The sequence below is a fragment of the Nilaparvata lugens genome, chromosome 11 (genome assembly GCF_014356525.2).
Source record: "Nilaparvata lugens isolate BPH chromosome 11, ASM1435652v1, whole genome shotgun sequence".
NCBI classification, from domain to species: Eukaryota; Metazoa; Arthropoda; class Insecta; order Hemiptera; family Delphacidae; genus Nilaparvata; species Nilaparvata lugens.
The window spans coordinates 18,095,877-18,111,142 of NC_052514.1; the positions used below are offsets into that span (position 1 = coordinate 18,095,877).

Here is a 15,266-nt window from a genome sequence, read left to right on the forward strand (position 1 = left end):
ATAGAATAAATTATAAGCCTATAAAATTTTTTAACTGTGTAAGATTGCTAGCTAAGAACATTTTGAATAATCTGTAATAGTCATCCAATAAAAAACATCAACACAACTTCTCGAAGAACCTTAAAAGAATAATTAAGTGTAAAATACTTGAACGAATCTTATTTTCATATTAATAAGATTATTCAGTACGAATGTATGGTATCTGTGTTTCCTAACAGGATAAAACTATATTAAATTTAACTTTCTCAACTCAACGTCAAAAGTGTTTTTTTTTTCAAGTGACAGCTTGATAAGTGAAGAAAAAAAGTGGTTGAAATTATGTAAGGATACTTTAATATTGTTTTGAGTGATTAGCCGAAAGTATTTCCAATGATTGACTGGAGTGGATAGGGAGAGAAAGAGAAAGAGAAAGAGCGAGAGGGAACAGCGCCAAGCTGTACCAAAGATTGGCTAGTAACATAAAGTTGTAAGTAAAAGCACGATAAAACATTTCTCCGTTTTCTTTTTCATAACTAATTTTACTTTTTGAAAACTAACAGCACTCAAACCAAATTAGGTCCCAACAAAAATTGAATCGAGCGACTTAGAAGAGTTCTATGATTAGTGTTGTTGCTTTTTAATATTCATATTGTGTTGTGAGTTGGATTCATTTTATGTGTTGTCCGTTGTTCGAGAAACTCAACAACAAATTCCTCTTGAAGATTTCCAAGTGAGGTTGTCACATATTAGAACCCCATGTATCAAAGCCCGATCTAATTTTGCAATTTATTAGTTTTACATAGTCTATATGGTAATTCCACTTAGGTTTCTTCCTGCTTTTGTAAATAGGCTACATTTATAACAAAGCTTGAATCGTTCTAGGTACTAATTGGGTATGAATCGATATAATTGTTTTGTAAAGTAGTAATATAGTAATCTTTCCTGTAAAAAATTGATCCCTGTAACAAATTATCTCTCTCATAAAATAATGATTTCAATACTTCAAAATTGAGTAAAAATATTGATTGAGTAGGATGAAATACTCAATATAAATATATGATCAGCCTCACAGCCAATTGGATGCCTAGGCTACTAAAATATTTATCTTTATTATTAATGAAATAGTATCCTTTCTACTATTGCTCTCCTTATATGGTATCCTCTCCACGGCATGCTCTCAACCCCAAAAATACAATAGTAGGGGTTAAAATGTTCAAGTGATGAACTGTTTTATTTTATTATACCATTTACTTTCACTTGGAAGAATAGTAATCTCCTAAGAAATAAGGGGCAGTTGATTTCCCCAATTACGCTAACGCTCTTAATTTATACATTACACCGATTCAAAAATAACGAATAGTTTAAATTTGCATTGTTTTGGGTATGCATTGAAATTTGCCTATACTGCTGTTTTTGTTTCATCATTAGCAGATAGAATGTAAATAAGAATCGTTGGATTCGGTATTAGAGCTACACGTCTTTCAACAAGTTACCTACCTCCAACTCATAAATTTAATAAAGTTTTTATTTCTCATCTGAGCTCACTCAATCATCTTCCAAACATTGCTAATATCAAAGCCTTCAAAATTTTCAGTTGAATCCCAAATATGAGAATAATCATCATAATTTTATATTTTCCAATTCACACATTATTACAATAATTATGTTCAAAGTAGATTCAAATAAAATCAGTATCACCAGATAAAAATACTCTCATTTCTAAGAGATTATGCTTATTAAAAGTTTATGTAAAATATTATAATATTATACTTGATAAAGGCTTTGTAATTCATTCCATCTGATTTTAAACTTATCCTTTTCATCTCTGACCTTTCTCAATACGGTATCATGAATGTAGTATCGATTTTTTATTAGAATCTATTTTATCTTCATTTGATCAACAACATTACCATCATTAGTTTATAATTGAATCTACATTCAATTTTATTCATTCAGTACCGTAACCATATTTAATACTATTAAAAAATATTATTAATTTCAAGATTTTGGTGTTCGAGTGAACCTTAACAGGTCTACTGAAAATGTTGATTTATCATTCTACTTATAGACTAGTAATCACTTTTAACGTCACTAATCACAATGTCAAGCTGGAAATGAATAAAAATGTAGTTTTTTGTTGCAAATAATTTTTGTTGGGCCTCTATTTGGTTTTGGCACTCTTTATTACTAACATAAACTTATTTGATTATCATATTCATCTCAATAGTAGTCACATAACTGAGTGGTTTCTGGGTAATCTCAAGTAATTCATTTGTCACTTTGTTATAGTTCAGACATCTGAACTATACTTGTAAATATTTGAAAAAAAAACACTTTTCTTGGAGTATTGAGGAATGCATTTCACTCTTGAAGAGGAGCTTCATCAGCCTGACACCAGGGGCGCTTTCTTTTATGGATTGGACTGTGTGGCCAAAATGTGGGAAAAAATTACATTTGACTTGAAGTTTATTTGATCATTTATTAAATTGGATTTTTTGTTCTTGAGGTGTTTGAAAATTTCGTATTGTTCTAATGTGTTGAGTCTCTGCCTTTTTTGAAGAATGTGTAGCATTTCAATGTCTGTAATAGCCACAGGACAAACTCACAAAAACATAGAAAGACATTGAAATCCTACACATTCTTCAAAAAAGCCAGAAACTAAAAAAAACTAGAACAATACGAAATTTTCAAAAACCTCAAGAACATAAAATCCAATTTAATAAATGATCAAATAAACTTCAAGTCAAATGTAATTTTTCCCACATTTTGCCCACACAGTCCAATCCATATGTAATGAAAAACCCATGGGCGCCGACTTAACAAAAACTTTGGGTGGGCTCAATTGCACCGGGGGGTCTGGGGGGTATGGAATACCCCCCAGGAACAGGGGGGTCCGGGGGTACTCCCCCGGAAATTTTTTGAAATTTTAAGGTGCTCAGAAGCATTTTTAGGCTATCTTTTTACTTACACAGTATTAATAAACCAGGGAAAAAAACCTCAAAACACAATACAATTTGTTTGGATGATGAGTAACAATCAAGTTTTGACTAAAATAAAATAAAAAATTGCTTTTTATTGAGCATATAAAATTTGTTTGAAGTATTTTTTCAACTTTTTAAGTGAAGATTGCTCATTGTTTTTGTTCTTTTATAACAACATTAAAAGTGTAATTAACAGTAAACCAATCAACTTCATGTATAAGTTTTAATAAATAGGTCCATCGCCTGTTATGAAACCTAGGCCTATTGAAAAATTTTGTTCTCAACTTAGCTCTTTAATAGGATAATTTGCTTAGAATTCAAAGTTAGAAAATCAAGTATGGATGAAAAAATAGGTAACAAAACTGACTGTTACTAAGAGGTTCAAAAGCTATTTATTTTAGGTAAAGGTTACATAAGTTTCAATCAAAAATATTCTATTTATTTTAGGTAAAGGTTACATAAGTTTCAATCAAAAATTAAGTTCTTGTATTTTTAATGTATGTGTGTTTTTGTATTTGTGTTTAAAATACAGCCAACCTCTTTAAAAAATAATTTAAGTAGTATTGAATGAAATTATTGTAGCCTAAATAACAGAATTCTGAGATAAAGAATTGCTGAAAACTGTCTTTAAAAAACATGACATGAAAAATTGACATTAGAATGTAAAGTAAACAGAATTTGAGGCTTTACTGAAACTTTTATCCTTAGAAGAGAAAACAGAACAGTTTGTCCTTAGAAGAGTGCAAAACTGGATCTTTTGACTGGATTCCTTTTAATGAACTCGTTGATGACTTGACAAATGTCTATTTCTTCCAAAATATCTTGATGAGCATGAGTTATCGCTAAGTTGTTGAGTCTTTTCTGTCCCATTGTAGCTCTAAGGTAGGTTTTGAGGCGGCGCAGGGCACTAAATGAACATTCGTTAGTTGCTGACGTCACGGTACAACTTGAAGCAGTTTCAAGCCTTTCACAAGTTCTGGTAACATTTCCTTCACACTGGGTTCTAGTTCAAAGTACTTTTTAACATCATTCAACGTACGAAGTTGCAGCTTCTTTTGTTTGGAAATGTCACTTAACATTGACAAATGTAAGAATAATCTGTCAGTGTCCAGATCATTTTGAAAAAACTCTTTAGAGCGTGTCATATCACTTTTTTGTCCTTCGTTTAAAACAGACAGACACTCCCTTTCCACTGCAATGACCTTTGACAGTCCTGTTGCATCAAATCTGCTGGCAACACAAGACCTCACAGTTTCACAAATTTCAATGTATTTGATTTTAAAAAATTCAGCTGGTGTGTTGAATGTGTGGGGTGCTCCAGCCTCCTTGTTTTCATACCGTTGAGGAATGCAGCGTTTTCTTGCTAGTTCCGGTTCAGCTACTGATGGTGGCTTCACTGATAGGCAAAACTTCCAGAAGTCCTCAAACCCTCCACGCTTTTCTTCCAAATACAGACTAGGTTAATAAACATATCTTCTAAATCAGTTACGCTCAAATCAGGTGATTGAACTTTGCAATTTACCTCTTCAACTGGGTTCATTACATAGCAATAAACCTGTAAAAGGAAATAAGTCTTGAAAGTCAGCATTGATTCCAAAAAGCCTGCACATTTATAACCTGCATCGTTCTTATCCAAGGAAGAGATGGTTTCAAACAACTCCAAAATATTTTCATAATTCTTCAAGATTTGTTGCACACTTGATGCTCTCATTGTCCATCGAGTTGGGCAAAGTGGTCGAATTCCTGATGTATCATGTAGAACGGTAGCATTGGCACTGATTACACTTCTGAATAGTTCCATCCTTTTTGGGGATTCTCTAATATTATTGAATAGATCCTTTGCAAGGTTCATAATGTCTCTCATACAAGTCAGGCACCGAAGACTGTCTTCAACTGCTAAATTAAGACTGTGTGCAGTACAGTGGACGAAAATGGCCTGATGTTGCAAGTTTAAAATTAACTTTTGCAGTCCATTAAACTTCCCGCTCATATTAGAAGCACCATCGTAGCACTGTCCTCTCAATTTTTCAATGGGCAAATCCAAACGTAACAGAATGTCATTGACAATAGTAAACAAAGTTTTAGAATCAGTGTTTGGCGTTTCATATAATCCAATAAAATCTTCATTGGTGGTCAAATCATCATTTACTGTCCTAATACAAAATGATACTTGTTCGTGGATCTAAACATCACTTGTTTCATCCACCATGATGGAAAAGTGTTCACATTTTTTAATGTTAGATAAGACCGACCGCAGAACAGACTGACCTAGCAAATCGATTATTTCATTTTGAATATCATGGGATGTCCATTTAAAACCTGAACGATTTAGCCAGTCTTTTAATTCCGGGACATCTTCTTCCCTGAGTTCCAATAGTTGCAAAAAAAAATCGAGTTTTTGTCTTCATGGCCTCTAATTGCTAGACCTTGTCTACATAGGAATTTCATAGTTGTGAAAATAGCAGTTAGCGCTAACCGGGCTTTTTTCATGTCATTATCTATTTGCTCATTTAACTGGGCAGCTACACTTGAGTTTGAAACAGTTGACAATTTAAGAATACTCTCCTTGTGAACATTGGTAGTTTCATGAGTACGAAACTTTTCCAAGGCCCTTTTCCAGTTTGAAAAGCCGACAGAAGTAAAAGCATCTTCTCTCTTTAGAGTAAACTTAATAAGGCCTTTCGCTTCTGCATCTTTGCAAACTTTACAAAATACTTTGTCAGTTTTATTTTCATATTCTAACCAAGAATATTTAGATACCCATGACTTCTGAAAGGATCTTCCCTTACCGATTACCTTTTTATTGCTGTTCAAATCTAAACTGTCACTATTACTGGGACTGGCAGATGTTCCAGGTACCACTACAGATGATTCCAGTGCTGGGAGTGGTTTTGCGATCTCATCAACACGCGCTTTATAAATACTAACTTGTCCATATTGTATCACTTACAATAATTCACTTGACACTCGATACTCCATCAATATTCACTGCTAATACTCAATCTCAATCACTCAATCACATCAATATAACGAAACACGATGTAAACTGAACTAATAGGAACTGACTGCAAGTGTTTGTTTACTAGGGACGATGTCCCGTTTGACCCGTTTGACGCGGTTCCACTAGACAAAGATGGCGGTGCTTCATCCCCTCCCTTGGCCGGCCGGGAGCAGTGACCTTGGCAAAAGTCATAGGCAACCTATTTATAGCTTGCTAACTGGTTGCAACTATAGACCTATAGAGCTACAAAGTTGCGGGTTTTTTATTTTATGAAGTCTTTTGTCTTTACTTTCTAAACATTGAAATTGATTAATTTAAAATTTTAAGGATGACAAGAATATTTAACAGTTATTAAAACGCTGTTTTCTGTTTTCAATAACTCTGATACTCGGTCAACTGTATACTTTTAACAGATTCTTTAAGTTAGACAATTGAAATTTTGGGGGGGCTCCGCCCCCCCAAAATTATTTTTGAGGGGGCTTGAGCCCACCCAGGCCTTATGGAGTCGGCGCCAGTGGAAAAACCTCTGCATTCTAGGCTTTATTGATCAGTAATAAATTCATAACAGATTCAAAATTAGAATAAATAGTTCAACATCTGATAACAGAAACATAAGAAGAAAAACACTAGTCATATGATGATTCAATATCATCACATTCTTCCCGTCTTTAGGAATTCAATGAATAGTCTTTCAAATAAGAAGGCATTTTGCGCTCTCTATAAGATCTTCGCAGGGTGCCATCAGGAGGCTCTTCTTCATCACTGAGGGGGAATCCTGTATTTGTTTCATCTTGATTTTCATGATAATTTTCTTGATTGTTCTCAGGCTCTGCGTGATCACTAGGCTTGATCCTGCATTTGTATCATCTTGATTTTTATCGTTATCTTCTTGAATGCTCTCTTCTCCTCGAGGGGCAAGGTTTTTCAATGATACAGTTGTCTCTCTTCCATCACTAAGCCGTACCTTGGCATATTGTGGGTTGATTTGAAGAATATCCACCTCCTCGACCAATGGATCGAATTTACTTCTTCGTATAGGTACTTTCATTAGGACTTTGTTTGAAGGGGCAAGCCAGGTTGGAAGTGCTATACCATTAGATGATTGTCTATGGTGTCGGAACATCCTATCATGTGGCGTCTCATTAGTAGCCGTGCACAATAGGGATCGAATAGAATGTAGAGAATCTGGGAGCACAGATTCCCAATCAGATACATCCAAATTTCTATGCTTCAATGTAAGAGACACTGTGCGCCAAATTGTACCATTTTCTCGTTCGATTTGGCCATTTCCTGGTGCGTTATAAGGTGATGACATGGAAGTGGCTACTCCTCGATTATGAAGGAATTCCTGCAGCTCTCTGGATTTGAAAGAGGTTCCATTGTCAGTATGTACATAAGAAGGTAAACCAAATGTGGTAAACAAGTTCACAAGGCACTGAATTACAGTTGATGAATTCATATTCGGACAAGGGTATGCAAACGGAAACCTAGAGTACTCATCAATTATTGTCAACAAATATTTGTTTTTAGTTTTTGATGGAAGAGGACCCTTGAAGTCCATGCTTAATCTTTCAAATGGATGTGTCGCCTTTATGAGAGTAGATTTCAATTTCTTGAAAAATTGAGGTTTTATGGCATTACATGTTTGACATGAAGAAGTCATTTTTCTGACATCCTCAACTGAATAGGGTAAATTATGAGTTCTTACCCAATGAATCATTCTGGTCACTCCAGGGTGACACAAGTCACAGTGTAGGGAGTGTAATTTATCAGTTTGAGTTGCATTACACACTCTGGAAAGTGCATCTGCTACTTGGTTGTCCTTTCCTGGTCTGTAAATTATTTCGTAATTGTAGCATGACATCTCCAATCGCCATCGTTGTATTTTTTCATTTTTTATTTTATTTTGATGAGTCATATCAAACATGAATGATACAGAGCGCTGGTCAGTGATAATTTTGAAGAATCTTCCAAGTAAGAAATGTCTCCACTTTTTAAGAGCACACACAATAGCAAAAGCCTCTTTTTCAATGGATGAATGTTTACGCTCACTATCATTCAGCTTCTGAGAAAAGAATGCTACTGGACGTCCACACTGTGATAGGACAGCTGAAATTGAAAAATCAGATGCATCTGTTTCAACCACAAAAGGTTCAAAGTCGTCAATTGTACTAACTACTGCCTTAGAAATCTCAGTTTTGAGTTGATTGAAGTCAGCTATAGCTTCAGAAGTCAAAGGAAAGGTCTTTGCTGTAAGAAGCCGTTTAGCTTTATCTGAATAATTGGATATCCATTTGGAATAGTGTGCAAACATTCCAATTGTTCGCTCAAGAGCCTTTCTATTATCTGGGGGTGGAAGATTGAGCAATGGTTTCAGACGTTCAGGGTCAGGAGAAATTGTCCCATTTTCAATTTTATAGCAAGCAAGCTTATTGAAGTAAGTGAATATTTGCTTTTTTCTGTATTGATTGTAAAATTATATTTTTACTGCATCTAAGAATTTTTTGAGATTCAAATCATGTTCCTTCTGATTCTTACCACATATTGTCACATCATCCAGGTATGCATACGTTTTTTCAAGTTTTTCATTATTAATAACATCATCAATGACTCGCTGAAAAGTGGGTACACCATCTGTCAGACCAAAAGCAAGCCTTCGAAATTGATACAAACGGCACATGCCTCAAATGCAGTGAAAGGTCGATCTTTTTCTCGTAGGGGTACCTGGTGGTAAGCGCTTTTCAAGTCAATAGTGGTGAATACAGAGTTTTTTGAGACCTTAGAACAATATCTTCAAGACTAGGGAGGGGATATGCGTCAAGATGTGTGTATCGGTTAATAGTTTGAGAATAGTCTATTACCATTCGCTTTTTGTGATTTTCGTTCTTCACTACAAATGCTTGAGCTCTCCAGGGAGACCTGCTTTCTTCAATAATTCCATCAGCTAGCAGTTTCTCAATTTCTTTCTCCATGAAACTAGTGTCTTCAAGAGAATGCTTTCGGGATTTAGTAATTATAGGTTTAATGTCTTTAGTTAAAAACTCAAAAAGTGGTGGAGGTTCTATCTTTGCTGGAGCCAGATAATTAATAGTCAATGGGGGTTTAGTTCCTCCAAATGAAACTCTAAGTTCAGAGTGTTGATTGAGTAAGTCATGTCCTACAATAACATTAGCACACAAATCAGGCAATACACTGAATTTTGTTTTGGGGTAATGCTGACCTGAAAATTCTAAATGAGCTACACAATAAAAGGAAATGTTCTTTCTTAGTGATGTTGAAGCCATGGACACTGCACCAGTTGTAGGGTACATTTCAAGTCCACATTTTTTAGCAAAACAGTGTGAAATAAATGTCTCAGAGCTTCCTGTATCTATCAAAGCAGAAGTAGGAATGTTGTTTACCTGAGCTTGTACTGTAGCATTTTCAAGAACAGTAGAGGCTGCAATAAGCGCCGAAGATGAAAAAGTTTTAGTAGATTTGCAGACATTTTTCCAATGACCTATTTTCTGGCACTTTTCGCATGAGTCATTTAGTGCAGGGCACTGCTGACGTGTTTTATGTCGCTGACGACCACAAAAATAACATTTTTGAAAACTTGAGCTTCCAGTTTTTACAGCTGACAAATTTGTTTCTTTACATGAATTTTCTGAAGAATTATTTGAAGTGGCATTAAGAGTTATTTCAGAAGAGTAAGAAGCTGATTGAATTCTGGCAGATTCCAAGGCACGTGCTTTTTCAATAGCTCCATCAAGAGTTAGCTTGTCAAACTCCAAAAGTCTCAGTCTTATCTGATGAGAGCTGAGGCCCCGGATAAATGAATCACGAATGTATGTTTTCCTATGAGTTTCAGAATCAACATCTGCAAACCCACAATTCTTACTCAGTTGTTGTAAAGCTTGGTTATATTGGTCAATTGTCTCATCTGAAGACTGTTTTCTAGTTGCCAATTTATGTCTAGCGAATATTTCATTTATTGGTTTTACATATGCAGATTTTAGTGCGTCAATAGCCGAAGTATATGAATTTTTGTCGGCAATTGTTTGATAAACAGAATGAGATATAAAGTTGGTAAGCAACCGCAACTTACTTTCATCATCGATGTCTTCTTCGTCAAAAGATGCGATAAAATTCTCAAAAGTCTTTAGCCAGAAGTTCCATTCTTGTAGAGCTGTTGGAGAATTCGGATCACCATCAAACTTGTCTGGTTTCAAAATTTGTCCATCGTAACGCGAATTTTCAGTTTTCGTTTCCAGAAAAGATTTGAAGATTATACATTTGTTGTTGAATAGAAATTGTGAAATAGAGAATAGAAATTGATTGACTCGTATTTGATAAGATGAATTGATTTGATGATTTTGGATTACTGATCAATAAATTGTAATGAAAAACCTCTGCATTCTAGGCTTTATTGATCAGTAATAAATTCATAACAGATTCAAAATTAGAATAAATAGTTCAACATCTGATAACAGAAACATAAGAAGAAAAACACTAGTCATATGATGATTCAATATCATCACACCATAAAAGCAAGCGCCCCTGGTGTCAGGCTGATGAAGCTCCTCTTCAGGAGTGAAATGCATTCCTCAATACTCCAAGAAAAGTAAGTGTTTTTTTCAAATATTTACAAGTAACACAGTGTCAGAACTTAAACAAAGTTATTAAATTTATTTTTCAAATCAACAAGAATGAACAAAGATATTGAATATATTACAGTTTGAAACCCCTTAAAGAAAGTGAGTGAATCCCAAGTGCTAGAGATAGGGCCCACTATTTTTCTGATATTAACTCTGGTTTATAGTTTTTGTCTGGTTTGAATGACACTCTTGAAAGTTTCAATTTGAAAAACTGCAAATCATTAATGGACGTTCTCATCTGTGCAGATACGAACCCTGAAGAGTGGAGCACCGACTCCACGGAACGTATCATTGGACTTCAGTACTGAACCAAACTGATTGATCTCTCCCAACCAAAGCAGATTTGAGAATCAACTCATCTCACTGCATCTCACACGCATCTCACATTCGCAATCAATCTTATGGGCTTTCAAATGCAACTTAAGGCTTTTTACTGTGCAATATCGAGAAGGTTATTTGACCAAAGGATCCTACTTCAAAGCAGTCTTCAGTTGCTTTCAACAGGTATTCAAATATTGCAACTGTAAAACTTCATCATTATCCCCTTGATTCACTACCTCCTAGACAAGAATTGAGATAATTATTAATAATCATAATAATTACGGTACCTATCAATAACTGATCGAGATATTGAGATTAATCTAGATACTGAGATAATTATTAATAATCTTACATTATCCGAAAACTTACCAATCATAATGTGGAGATCAGATAAAATTCAATAAAACTGCATCCTTAAAGTATCAATTCTTGTTTGATTAATATTCTCCACTAGACGTAGTAAATTAGTGCATGAAAATGATTGTTTGCCAAGCATGCAGTTTTTTTTCAAATATGAAATCCGGGGTCTGTTCCATAGAATTTTTTTCACCTCTCATACTCAACAAAAATGGTTTATCAGAATGATTTGACATTTTATGATCTTAATTCCAATTTGATGATTCGACTCAATGAAATGAAAATACTCCCATTTTTTATAAATTTCATAAAATACATGCAATAACAGGAAGGTTATAAGGTATGGTCAAAGTGAGTAGTTTCAAGAGTGACGAAACAGACCCCAACATTTAGTAGAGAGTGAACAAATTATCATATTCTGAAATTATAATATTTTCAACGAGTGGAGATCAATAACAAAACAATTTGAATACAATACCCAAACACTCAATTGCAAATGACAGAAAGCTTTGACAAAATTTACAAAATGACAAAAGCTATAATCTTTTTGGAAAATTGTGTGATAATTAAATTGATAGTTACTTCAATGATAGTTTTCAATGTTCATCATTGTTTAATGATTGATGTTCATTAAATGATAATGATTTTGAAAAAGTGGAGTGATGAGAAGGTAGAAACAGACCAATAAAATGTGTTTTTTCTTAAATTCATGTCGATTTGTGAAATATTCTGGTAGAATTGCATGGTTTATAACAACTTGATTAGTATTAGGGTAAATCCTGTAAGTTTGGCCATGGTGAAGGTTCAATGAAATATTTTTATCGTTGATGAATATTAATATACATTAACATTAATGAATTTTATATTTTTGGGTGCTTGAAATTACAATTTGAAAGTTTTGCATGGAATTGATACTATTTAATGAATCTAAATTCTTGCAAGTCATAGTCCAAGTAAAAATATTTTAATCGTCAATATAATAATAGTTCCTAGAGATCTAAAGTCAATTCTTTGTAGAATTCAGACCAACACAATACTTTCCAATTAGAACATTTATTTACGTGAGTCTGAAGCACCAGAATATTCTATGATGAAAAAGAGATTAAAACATAATATTATAAATTTTGCTATCATTATTAAAGCATTTTCATCATTGATAATAAAATATGAAATACGGTAATCAAAATATAAATGAATGGTAAGAGAATGAGAATAGTGCTCGAGTAAACAGATATTATTATCACTACAAACTGTAGCATAAGCAAGTTTTTACATGAACATTTTGTATTTCTTTGGTTTGAATTTGTTGATGTGTTTCAGCATGAAGTGCTCCGCCCTTATTCTTGAAATGAGAGATTTTGTCGGCTTTTTATGATAGAATTATCACGATACAATTTTGTCGGCTTGTAAGAATAATAAATTGCTGTATTATTTGATTTGGGAATGATAATAATTGTAGAATAATGTTCAACACCATAGTAAAGAAAAATTGGTAATTTTTCAATGATATGCTAGTCAGATTAGTGGATACTGAAAATTGAACTTGAATGAAATATTATTTTGAGGTCAGTCTCAGTGGACAGTTTAGGCCAAATAATCAAGTGGAATATCATATATGTTGCACCTCAGCATATTCTTGAAAATCAATGATATGATAATTTTAAATCTGAAATTGATGACGACACTCCCACATCTAAGAATGACTTATATCAGTGCGACAGACAAGTATGAACAGTTATCGATCTAGTCTTTATTTATTATTTGAAAATGATGTCTACATGTCTGTGATAGAAAGGAGAATCAGAAATGCAGCAAGTAATCCGAATTTCCTGCGCAATTACAAATTATTTGCAACATGAAATAAGTATCAAGGCTACAGAATTATTTCATCTGCCAGAGCCTGTCACAGTAGTTCATGGTTTAATAATTGAACTCTTGATTTTTCACATCACTAACATAGCCTAATCTACTGCATTATATAGGCTATCATTAACTCTATCGGTTTTAATGAAATTGAGAATTTAACATTTTCATTGTCAAAAATATGTGTTGTTCAAAAATGATTTTATCATACCATACCTAAGGCGATTGTATTTTTCTATTTTTCATGTAAGACTATATCATGCTTCAAAGCTTCATGATAATATTTGATTTCTTTATTTTCAGATCTCTCAATGAACTACTATGAATAAATACTCATCAAATATTACTGATTGCTGATGTTCCAAAATATAGAAGGTGAGTGAATTCAGCAGAAGTCATATAATCCAGTCAATATAGAATAGACATAAAAAGGAGGTGTGCTTGCAATTTATTTGTAGTTCTGATTTTTCAATATATTATTTGGGTACATAAGAGAAGTCCAGAGCCAATTTCTTCATGCAAAATTTCCTTGTGCTAGATACAGAGTGGCCCAAAAACCTCGTATTTTTGGCTCATTTTCCAGTTTTCAGCTATCTCTGGCAAATCTCGTGATCGGACAAAAACATTTGCTCTCGCCTTTTTTTTAGATTATAAAATTTTTAATAAAATGAGATCATTCGGAACTCTCTATCTCGCATGAGTACTGAGTTATAATTTTTCAAAAATGAGTGAAATTTGAAGAAAAAATCAATTTTGATGAATTTTAGTTTTTGATCAACAATATCTTCCGATTGTTACCATTTAGATGTATAATTCAAAATCCCTCTGATATTATTTTTGTGCTCTACAATTTCAGATCAGATCCCTTATAGATTTCCAGATACACTTGACAACAATGCTCCTTGTATTGTGAAAAACACCTAATTTTAAGCTTCATCCATCATCACCAACTACATTGTCCTCACATTGATATTTCGCACAATGACATGAGTTCATGAGATTATGTTCTATGAGAATCACCCATTAGATGCAATTCATTTCAGTATTTCCTAGTGGAGAGGCGCGCTTAAGGACACCTCAAGGATAAAAATTTCAAATAGTTATAACTTTTGACACAATGCTCAGATTTTATCGTACTACACTTAATTCTTCTCGGCTCGTCAAGGCAGTCCAAAATCATGCATCATAAGTCGAATTCGGTCGGAAAAGGGAAAATTTATTGTTGAGTGTACTCAAGCCCATATTCCAATACACAAAAAATGGCCAATTTCTATATTCAAAGCTATGTATCTCGGCAACCCCTTATAATAAAAATCATCACTTGATCTTGAAATGTACAATAGAATTTTCTCTTATATCTGCTGTGAACGATTCATGAAAAAATATGTTCGTAAAGTAAGATTTGATTGTTGAAAAAAATCCGGAAATTGTAGATATTTTTTCATATCAACGGTTTTGGCAGTTATATGATAGGAAAAAGTGACTCAAGATGGGATTTAGGCAACTGAGCTCGTAGAGGATGAATTTATCTACGATTTGGAATCAATCGTGAGCTTCTATGATGTATCAGACTCGTTTTAGAAACTCTTGATCAACAGTAAAATCACGAAAAAAATGTAAAAACTAAAATCGCCATTTTTAAAATCTTCTGTAACTTTCGAATTGTATTGGAATCGGAAGTATTATTTATTGGAGTGGGTAGAGGGGGACAATTTTCACATCCTCACTAGATTTGGAAATTTTATCAAAAGTATTTCACAAGACATGCAGCTTTGAATATAGAAATTGGCCATTTTTTGTGTATTGGAATATGGGCTTAAGTACACTCAACAATAAATTTTTCCATTTTTCGACCAAATTTGACTTATGATGCATGATGTTGGACCGCCTTGACGAGCCGAGAAGATTGAAGTGTAGTACGATAAAATCTGAGCATTGAGTCAAAAGTTATAACTGTTTGAAATTTTGATCCTTGAGGTGTCCTTAAGCGCGCCTCTTCACTAGGAAATACTGAAGTGAAGTGCATCTAACGGGTGATTCTCATAGAACATAATTTCATGAACTTATGTCATTGTACGAAATATCAATGTGAGGACAATGTAGTTGGTGATGATGGATGAAGCTTAA

At 33.7% G+C, this 15,266-nt stretch overlaps 1 protein-coding gene across 5 annotated transcripts in view; it reads left to right on the plus strand.

The window, feature by feature from the left end:
* LOC111055253 (protein vein-like) overlaps positions 1-15,266 on the plus strand; it is a 133,162-nt gene that overhangs the window by 111,034 nt on the left and 6,862 nt on the right. For 2 of the 5 annotated variants that reach the window (XM_039437743.1, XM_039437738.1), the window contains exons 6-7: positions 10,845-11,102; positions 13,443-13,515. Coding sequence is in view for 2 of the 5 variants with exons in the window: in XM_039437740.1 (XP_039293674.1) it covers positions 10,845-10,906 (62 nt within the window). In the remaining 3 variants the exon portion in view is untranslated. Of the gene's footprint in view, positions 1-10,844; positions 11,103-13,442; positions 13,516-15,266 lie in introns of those variants that run through there. The other 3 variants (XM_039437739.1, XM_039437741.1, XM_039437740.1) reach the window with 2 other exon arrangements.